We start from the raw sequence: 10,433 nt of genomic DNA on the forward strand, positions 1-10,433 counted from the left end.
TTATTAACTTCTTAATTACTTTTACACTTCTAAAAATATAATACAATGCTTTTAAAATGATAACGGAAAAACGGGATGTTATAAGGGATAGTAGGTCTGGTGTCTTTAAGATGGTTGGTAGTTTGAGAGTTGGTTTGAGGGACAATGGTTTGACTATTTTGTTATGTTGGTTTTTGGTATAATGGTTTAAGTTAATCTTTTGGTACAATGATTTTAGTAATTGCTTCTTGATTTCTTTTCGGTATGTAAATATGAAACAACATATGTCTATTTTTAATGGTAGTTGGCTGTATAAACTAGACATGATGTCATGCTTATTTTTGTTTAATGTTAAATGTTTAAATAAGATTGGTCCTTGATTTGGTTTGATATTGTTTTAGTAATATTATTTACGCCTTTTTTGAATGTCATGTTAATGATTCATTTGTGTCCATTCAAAGTTACAGATGATATTGACCATAAGTTTGCAACATACCAATAATTGATTACTACAAAAACATTTAGTTGTAAAAGAGAATATAAAACTGCAAAATTGTTAACATTAATTTACAACCTACAAAGCTTTCATTCAAAACCTAAACATAATACATCGATTTGCAACCCGCATTTCAAAACCTTCTAACACACACACACACATTCCCATCCTAAAACTCATCACATCCATGACTTAGAATCCTTTGATGATTAAAAACATTAAAAAAATCCAACTTAAATAGCACATCAACTTGTATTTCCTAGCAGAATTAGGATTTTCTTCAAGATCATTCCTTAACCTAAGCAAACCTACGATAATTTTAGTAGCCCTATGACATAGTAGAGGATCAAACCACCCAATAAATCTAGACCCGGTTCCAACCCTTGTGCAAAACCGTAATCGTCTTTCAGGTGTAAGGTTCGTCTATGAAGTTGCAATGAAGGAATTGCTTCCACAAGAACAAATTACCATTTCATTTTTGGGAGATAAGCACAATTAATTTTTCAAGAACAAAGTGTAAAGGGATGAGGCGAGGGAGATGGTCGCTTTAGGTCCTCAGTTAACTATAGATGGTTGTTTGAGAGAGAAAGACCTTAAATTACTAAATTGCCGATCATATGAGGGACACGTAAGGCTCATTTATATGGTGATGTGAAGATGTTAACTTAACCAGTGACGATTTCTGATGAAATTGGCTATAATATGGACTAATTGTGTTAAAACTAAAAAACTATGATTAAAATTGCAGATTTATGTGAATTATATGAACTAAAACTATAATTTTCTAAATAAGGTATATAAAATAATTAAAAATATAAAAATTATAATATGACAAAAAGTTTTTTAGATATAGGAGAGACGAAAATTAAAAAAAAAAAAAAAAAAAAAAAAAACAATAATTGTGATCTAAGTTAAAAAAAAATTAATACGAAACATGTAGATTAAATAAACTCGGAGGAACATTTTGTTGGTGAAATTTATAATAATAAAAAAAAATAATTACTTAATTAAAATATTGCACTGACCTGCTGTCCTTCTTTAAACCCAACGGTACGTTGTACCCCGCCATATCACATACGCTAGCTTTGTGCTATGGAGGAGGTCGACGAAACAGAAGCTGTGCCACAGGTGTGTTCGACACCATACACTCATTCCTTCTCTTAATCACTACATTTTTCATCTGATCAGGTAATTAATTACATGCATTTTCATATTCTGTAACCCTAGCATTCATCCTTTCCTTTTTCTTGTCATTTTTTCGATCAATTGGGTGTTTTTGGTGCTGATTTTAATATTTTGATCGCGCCTCATAATTTCAAGTGATTTATTTGATGTTTTTTCATTATCTTGCTTCGAATTTGGAGAATCAGTGTTTAGTCATCAGATGTGATTCTGCATTGTTGATATTCAGGAGAGGTAGTGTACATACTTAAACGAATTTTTGCAAGTCCGTGTCTCTCAGTTGCAAATTATTGTTGCAATTGATAATTCTGTAAAATAAAGCGAGCAATCCAGTGAAAGATGAAAAAGATAGAGAAACATAGAAATAACAGAAAGAGAGGGCTTTCATATCACTGAACAAAATCATGTTGGATACTCTCTCAAATAATGCATTCCTACATGGAATCCACTACCCACCTTTTAACTAACTTTGTGATTAAAGGTTCAGATAAAACAAATTACTACTTAAATTCTCAAGGACTGATTTGAAATTGTTTGACTATGGTCTTTCCCTCCATAAACTAATTTGACTTGCGGTTTTTTCACTTCCCTTCCTCCTTTGTGGGACCCATGACCCCAAGGATAAATAATGTTATTTTTGCTTATCTTGAAATTTAATGACATTTTTATGGCTTTTCTATGCAGGTGTATATGGCATGCCTCATGCATGGTCATAGGTAAGCTTTCTTAGGTGAACAAACATCAGTAGTTGGTAATACTATTGCAATAATTAGCATTATCATGATGAAAAAACTCTGTTTATCATCATCGTTGAATCAGAGTGCAAAACTAATATCAGATTTAACTTCTCTAATCTATTATAAAGCTTTTTATTACTGGAGTTAACTCATCATCAGATTCATGTTGCAGAGTTGGAATTTCCTATTATGACACTCTTACACGTGAACTCCATGTGCTTGAACTTTGGGAAGATAATACCTCAGAATTTCCTCTAATTGATATGGGTAAAAGATACTTTTATATTATGTCAGCTTTTAAACATAGGTCATTAGGCAGCTTTTTTCAGTTTTAAATAACTCTATCCCTTTCCTTAATTTATCATGTCTCAGTCAAATATCAAGTTAAGCCCTTGATCATATACACAAGTACTAAAAGTGAAGAATCTCTCATATCTGCCTTACAACAAAATGGTAATCTCAAAGTAACATTGTATTCTTCTACACACTAAACTAAGCCTGTGTATCTTTTATTTACTCTTGTCAGTGATAGTTATACAGATGGTGGAAATGAGGTTCCTACTGTGAAGATTATGAAGAGTTCAATCTTTTGCTATGAACAAGCATGGCACAGGTGTAGTATACAGTGGACACTTCTTTGACATGTTCTCTCTAGTTTTTTCTTAACTTTTCTTTTGATAGTTTTCTTGCTGTTTTCTGTCTATTTACATAACACAGATTAGTATATCTTCGAGTAACAGGGATGGATGATGGATTAAATATCAAAGAACGAATCTGCTTTGTAAGTAATCACATGATTTTGCTAAGTTACCATGTTTTCTTTGATCACATTCTACTTTTCTTTACATTGTAGTTAAGTTCAATGATGGATATTGAGAGTGAAGTTCAAGTTCGTGTTAGTGGAGGACTTCTTGCCATATTGGAGAATGAAAGAGTTGTGGATACAATTGAACAAAACGAGTGTGGGAGTATATCAATTACAATCGACTCTATCATGCAAATCTCATTGTAATTTCATTTCTTCATAGAAAAATAAAATGATTAAAATCCCCTGGTTTTGGTTGTATAATTTTTGCATTTGAAATGCAGAAACAAATTCCTTAAAGTTGACTCAGCAGCACACGAGGCGTTGCAGATATTCCAAACAGACAAACATCCAAGTCATATGGGTATTGGTAGAGCAAAAGAAGGGTAATTTTCTTTTTTCTTTTGTCTTTTTTACATATTCTTGAATATGTAGTTACCACTGATTAATATTAATATATGTTTATTTGCAGATTCTCTGTCTTTGGCATGATGAATAAGGTGTGGGGATTGTATTTTACTTTTATGCCCCCCCTTACCTTTGAAATGTTGTCTAATCAGTGTTTTCTTTTTTAGTGTGTTACACCTATGGGTAAACGTCTTCTTAGGTAAAAGCAAATTTTCAGCTTTAAGTATTGCAGTTATAATTTTACATACAGGTAATTTTTTTTTTTCTGTAACAGGTCATGGTTTCTTAGGCCTATATTAGATCTTGACAACTTGAATAGTCGTCTAAATGCTGTATCCTAGTTCCTATTTAAATACAAGAGCTTTATCTTTTTTATGAGGGTTTTTTTTTTTTTTTTTTTTTTTTTTTCTATTTTAACAAAAGGTACAAAAATCAAAGTGTAAGGATCACTTTTACTCCGGGATTCTGTGCTATATTCCATTTATACAAACATGCTTGTTTTCTTTGATAGATTCAGATATCATTCTTTGTTTCATCTGAAGAATTGTCAACTGCTTTACGTGATACATTGAAATCTGTTAAGGATGTTCCCCATATACTTAAGGTGCACAATCAATTTCTATTCACCTTTTTATCACATTTTCATTATTGTGATGGATTCTGTGAACCTAGATTTCTAAAAGCGTTGAATTACATTAATATACCAATAACTGTTTGTTTGGTATCATATCTTTCCCAGAATATTCATGCTTTCTGTATTTTCTATTTTCTAATATGTAATTTTCACTTATCTTTTTCATTTTCTTCACAAAAGAAATTCAACTCCCCGAGCTCCATATGTACATGTGGCGATTGGACTTCTTTTTTGAAGGTATATTCTTTGCTATCTATCTCACCCTTCTTGTAAAGTTGTAGGATATTTACTATGTTTTAATATGCATTTTGAGTAATTTATTACACATCTGTTTTACTTGTTGATTGTTAACATGCATGTATATGCTTTCATCTGTAGAGCCTTGCTGCACTACTGCATATCAACAAGATATTTGAACTCGGAATTTCTGACAATCTTCAGGAACATGCTAACTATTCAAGTCTACATATTGTTGAGAAGGTATTAAGTCATTTATTACACATCTGTTTGTTTTTATATAATTGCTTTAGTTGTAAGTATTCATTGGTTTGTGAGTTATGAACAGGCTACTTCATGCATCTCAATGGACTTGGCTTATGTATATGAACTGGTTTGTTAACTTCTCCTTTACATTCTGTTGTGAATTTGTGATCCTTCATTTCATTATATGCTTCTTCAAGTTAGATTTAAGTGTGTTGTAAGATTAAATAAGTAGAAAATTGAAACTTCAAATTATATTCACAGAAAAAGCATGGAATTTATGTCGTCTCTTGAAACACAAACTCTTAAAATCTGAAATCTAAATAATGCTAAGGTGCTCTATAGATTTTTCATCCCCCTTATTTTTTCTGTATGCTGATTTATTGTTATTTCTGTAGGTAATTGGTGTCATTGATGTAAGTAGAAGTAAAGAGAAAGGCTATGAGACAACTGTGAAAGAAGGTTTCTGTGAAGAGGTTAAACATATCATAAGTGGATTTTTTTAATCCCACATTATAAGCACTCATATACTCCATTCTCTTGATGAATCTTTCCTTCATAATCAAATGCAGTTAGATGAACTGAGACAAATATATGAAGAATTGCCTGAGTTTTTAGAAGAGGTACTCTTAATTCCCATTATGAACAGTATCATTAGAACATGAAACAAAATAATCCACTACTTTAACAGGTGTCTTCATTAGAATTAGCTCGTCTTCCTTACATGTCTGGAGATAAATTGATTCCACAAATCGTTTACATAAATCAAATAGGTTTGCTTCACTTCTACACCATTTTTGATATAATGTAAGATAACATAATCAGATAATCTCTTATGCATAATTTGTATTATATTTCCAAATAGGATACTTGATGTGCATTTTTCAAGAAAAGCTAGATGAACATGATCTAGAGAAACTTCAAGACTATGAATTTGCTGTAAGTTTGTTACTTGTTATATCATTATAAGCATATCCTCTATATGAAATCTTTCTCTTTGCCCTAAAATTACAAATTTGTCCCTTGTATTTGTATAGTTCTCTGATGAAGATGGTGAAGTTAGAAAGTTTTACTATCGCAATGCAAAGACACGAGAATTGGATAGCGTTTTAGGAGACATATATCATAAAATCCTTGGTATGTGATCTTACAAAAAACCAATTTCTTTCATGTGTTTTTTTATATTAAAAAATTGTGAATACATTCTGTTCATGTTTTAGACTTACATTAAGAAAATCTCTTTTCTGCACATAAAGTATGCAACCTTTTGGAATTAAGCTGATTTGAAGGTTGTTTTCTAGACTAAATAAATTAGTCTGAACAAGACTAAATGACCTTTTTACCCTTACAACGTTGGTAATGTTGTTTGTCTGGATAAAATGTTGTTTACATAAGGTCTTTTTCTTTTCTAGACTGAATAAACCGTTTGAATGAGACTAAATGACCGTTTTACCCTTACAACATTGGTAATGTTGTTTTATCTGGATAAAATGCTGTATACATAAGGTCTTTTTCTTTTTCTTTTCTAGACTAAATAAACCATCTGAATGAGACCAAATGACCTTTTTACCCTTACACTCCAAAAAATAACTTCATCAACTTTAACATGAAGGGAGTTGGGAGGAAAAAGAAGGGTAAATAGGTAAAAAGTTATTGTCATATGTCTAAATACATTAAGCCAGCTTTTTTTTTTTTTAACTTAATCCATTAAGTCATTCTGTCCAGATTAAGTGCTTAACCCATTAAGCCCATTTAGTAAACAAGAAACATCCTCTTAATGCTTAAAATATTTGTCTAAAGTATTTCTAGTTTCTTATTTTTTATTTACTGTATCTTTTTTCAAGACATGGAGAGAGCTATCATACGGAACTTAGTGTCACACATTCTGGAATTCTCAATACATCTAATCAATGGAGTCAAATTTGCAGCTGAACTTGACTGGTCAAAATTCATTTTTAATTAAATTTTTTTATTCCTTTTTTCTCTTTCATTTCCTCATTATATTCTTTATTATTTTTAGCCTTTTGTCATTGGCATTGGTTGCTCGTCAAAACAATTATGTAAGACCAACATTGACTTCTGAAACAGTGCTTGATATTCGAAACGGAAGGTCAGATTTATTTATTTATTTATTTAAAAAAAAAAACTCAAATACAATTTTATATATAAAAAAAAAAATCACTTCTAACATTTACCTATTGTATGACCAGACATGTTTTGCAGGAAATGACAGTTGACACATTTATCCCTAATGACACAAAGATCATCGATCAAGGTATATGGATTGTTGTTAATTGTTAATTGTTAAATGTTATCAGCATATTTATTATTTATTTCTTTACTTAGCTTTTTAAATTACAATTTTTTTTCAGGGAATATTCATATCATTACAGGACCAAATTATTCTGGCAAAAGCATATACATAAAGCAGGTTGATCTTAATTAGTATGTTTCTATTTGTAGTTTTTTTTCATTATAAATTAAATACATTTTTATTTTAACTGCAGGTGGCATTGATAGTTTTTCTTGCCCACATTGGAAGTTTTGTTCCTGCAGATGCTGCCAAAGTCGGTTTAACCGATAGGTTTGTTGCTTTTTACAAATTTACCCTTGTATTTACATAATGTTATTAAAAAAAATGATATTTTACTTTTTACTAAATTTATAAATCATAGAATTTTCTGTGCTATGGGAAGCAAGGTTATGGCTGCTGAACAATCCACATTTATGATTGATCTTCATCAAGTTGGAATGATGTTAAGGTATCTTTTTTTTTACTGAATGATATTTTAATAATCCAACAAATTATTTCAAGATAATAATTTTTTTTAAAAAAATTTCATACTGATGTTGATTTTTTAAAGGCATGCTACTTCTCGATCATTATGTCTACTAGATGAATTTGGAAAGGGAACACTTACTGAAGGTTAGTTTTTTAAAAATTTGTTTGTTTGAGATTTTGTATGTTATGGGGACAAACTAACAATGACCATATTACCCTTTTTAGATGGTATTGGTCTCCTTGGTGGAACTATTGATCATTTTATCTCAATGTATTCTCCTCCAAAGGTTTGTTTAAATCTCTTTGTTTTGTTTTGTTTTTTTTAAATCAGAAGTTGAAACTAAAAACTTTTGTTTTTCAGGTTCTAATTTGCACTCACTTGACACAAATATTTACTGATATTGATTTATCTGAGGTAATCAACACAACGTGAAACCATTAAAGTTTTCAGTCATATTCTTTTCCGATGAATTACAATTTTCTGTTATTTTTAATAAATGTTAGTCAAACAAAGTCAAATACTATACAATGAGCGTGCTAAGACCCGACAACAACAGTGAAGACATTGAGGAAATTGTATTTCTATATAGGTGAATAAATCGTCTAATTCCTTAAAACCTGAAAAGATTAAAAGTTTCTAAAAATTAAAATCTCTCTTTTATTATATGTAGGCTGATTCCTGGACATGCACTTCTTAGCTATGGTAAGTTAGTGACAGACTGTTGATTATTCAACTTGGGTATATAATTTTCTTTTTTATTTTATTTTAAATTTTGACCAGTTTAATTAATTATCTTTTGCAGGACTTCACTGTGCCCTACTTGCTGGTATGTTTTTTTTTTTTTTATATTGTTTTTTAATAATTCCTTTATATTTATCAGCTTTTTAAAAATATTTGACTCTCATATTTTTATTACAATAACTTTAACTATTTCCAAAATATATTATTTGTACAGTTTAATTACAAAGACATTATATTATATGTTATTGTTATGTTACAGGTGTTCCTCAAGAAGTTATAAGGAGAGCGGCATATATATTGGATGCTACAACCAAAGGCATTCATATGGACAGAGTTTGCAATGAAAAGATATCAGCTAAAGATAAGCAATATAAGGTGAACTCTCTTTACTCTTCTTTAATAATATTATATATTGGTTCACCTTGTATTTATTTATTTTTATTTCTTTAGTTTTTTTAAGTTATAATTGTTTGAATTAAATGGTAGGATGCTGTGGAGAAGCTGTTGGCATTTGATACTGCTAATGGTGATTTGGCTTCCTTCTTTCAAGATGTTTTTCCTGGTCAACCTTAAAACTAAGGTAAATAATATAGAAATTGTAACATAGATTTTAAAGGCCTAACAACAACAACACAAAATTGATATGGGAAAATGTGACATTTTTAAAGAGAATTAAATCCATAACTTGTGGAATTTGATTGATGCTATTGAAAAGAAATGTCATTAACATAGTGATTTGCTACCTGAAGTTGGAATTTTAACTAAGTAATTAAAATATACATATATCATTTGATTATTTCATGTTTATCGTTGTTTTTGTTAGAGAAAGATGATATCAGGAGGTGGAGTAGTAATATTTGATTTAAGATATGTAACGTATTTAATTCAAGGTTTAGTAGTAATATTTTTTTTTTTGCCCTTTTAGGTTTATTTTTTATAAATAAATAACTTATTAAATATAATTACAAAAACTAGATTAGATATTTCATGTAACGTTTAAAAAAAAATAAAAAGTTTCGCTTAGGAATACGACGTTTAACGTTTAGTTTAAACAAAAAACTTCAAATTAAAAAGTTATTTCATGTAACGTTTAAGAAAAAAATATTGAGTTTTTAAATTAATTTCCAGATATTTATATATTTATCATTTTTAAACAATTGTTTGCACATTTCAAAAGCTTTTATGTAATTTTATATATTTCATAGTATATAACAAATACAGTAAAAGTTATATAGCTTCTAGCTGCCTACTCATATTTACAAATATTTATGCACTTGGACTACTAACATAATTAATGAAAACCATCCAACGTATGACCAATTTTCGTCCATAATGTATGACCAATTTTCGTCCATAATGAATATATTTGAAGGTTTGAAGCATTTTCGAAATAATAACGATTTATATTAAAGGCTGTTTTCGTTATTTAAAGCTTGATATCGGTCAATTTTATTATTTAGTGGTATTTTGGTTGAAAACCAATAGCAACAAGTGCGGAATGATGGTTGTGTCGTTGTGATGTGTAGTTGTAAGTATTTGCAATTTATGGCTGAGGTTGAGCCACAGCTTCTAGAAGTATTCTTTATGAAACATTGGTTATAAATCGAAGACACCTATTCCAAAAGATTGGGACGTGTTACATGGACATGCTATTTACGTTGACACGTGTCTTACATATTATAGTTAGGTTTCCAAGATTTCGTGCGTTCTAAAATTTTTATGCATATTTCTAGATCTATTCATAAAAAATAATTCTGAAATAACAATAGTTTTTAAACCGAGGTGGAAAGACAAACAAACAATAACTTAATATGTAGTGCTACTACATGCTAAATATTTTTAGATGACAAAACTATATATATATATATATATATATATATATATATATATATATATATATATATATATATATATATATATATATATATATATATATATATATATATATATATATATATATATATATATATATATATATATTGGTTTTACAGCATTATTAGGAAATGGCGGATCCAAAATGAAAAAAAAAAAAAAAAAATTAGGAGTTGCACAAACATTTTAGGGGTTACTATTAAAAAGAAAAAAAGAAAAAACTGATGACAGTTTCCTTAAAGAAAATTTCATCGCTAAAGGGTTTTACTGATACATTTCTACTATATTTACATTTGTCGGACTTTGTAGCAAATTT

The 10,433-nt window shown here is 29.3% G+C and overlaps 1 protein-coding gene across 6 annotated transcripts; it reads left to right on the forward strand.

The window, feature by feature from the left end:
* The first annotated feature begins 1,500 nt into the window (after window positions 1-1,500).
* On the forward strand, window positions 1,501-9,041 carry LOC111888192 (DNA mismatch repair protein MSH5). Of its 6 annotated transcripts, none has more exons than XM_023884326.3 (34): window positions 1,501-1,603; window positions 2,342-2,373; window positions 2,567-2,661; window positions 2,767-2,847; window positions 2,935-3,007; window positions 3,112-3,175; window positions 3,248-3,402; window positions 3,484-3,585; window positions 3,672-3,699; window positions 3,775-3,806; window positions 3,882-3,939; window positions 4,125-4,211; window positions 4,422-4,478; window positions 4,620-4,721; window positions 4,807-4,851; window positions 5,120-5,197; window positions 5,294-5,344; window positions 5,413-5,494; window positions 5,587-5,660; window positions 5,759-5,858; window positions 6,566-6,662; window positions 6,742-6,831; window positions 6,932-6,996; window positions 7,094-7,152; window positions 7,229-7,305; window positions 7,397-7,483; window positions 7,586-7,647; window positions 7,729-7,790; window positions 7,865-7,918; window positions 8,008-8,093; window positions 8,175-8,206; window positions 8,307-8,330; window positions 8,505-8,620; window positions 8,732-9,041. In XM_023884326.3, the coding sequence occupies exons 1-34, from the start codon at window positions 1,568-1,570 to the stop codon at window positions 8,816-8,818; spliced, it is 2,430 nt and encodes an 809-aa protein (XP_023740094.1). In that variant the 5' UTR covers window positions 1,501-1,567; the 3' UTR covers window positions 8,819-9,041. The 6 variants fall into 6 exon arrangements, with proteins under 6 accessions (XP_023740094.1, XP_023740097.1, XP_023740103.1 ...); XM_023884329.3 differs by having other exon boundaries at window positions 1,514-1,663; XM_023884335.3 differs by having other exon boundaries at window positions 1,532-1,663; window positions 2,554-2,661.
* Window positions 9,042-10,433: the final 1,392 nt, after the last annotated feature.

This window comes from Lactuca sativa, chromosome 9 (assembly GCF_002870075.4).
Source record: "Lactuca sativa cultivar Salinas chromosome 9, Lsat_Salinas_v11, whole genome shotgun sequence".
In the NCBI taxonomy this organism is placed as follows: domain Eukaryota; kingdom Viridiplantae; phylum Streptophyta; class Magnoliopsida; order Asterales; family Asteraceae; genus Lactuca; species Lactuca sativa.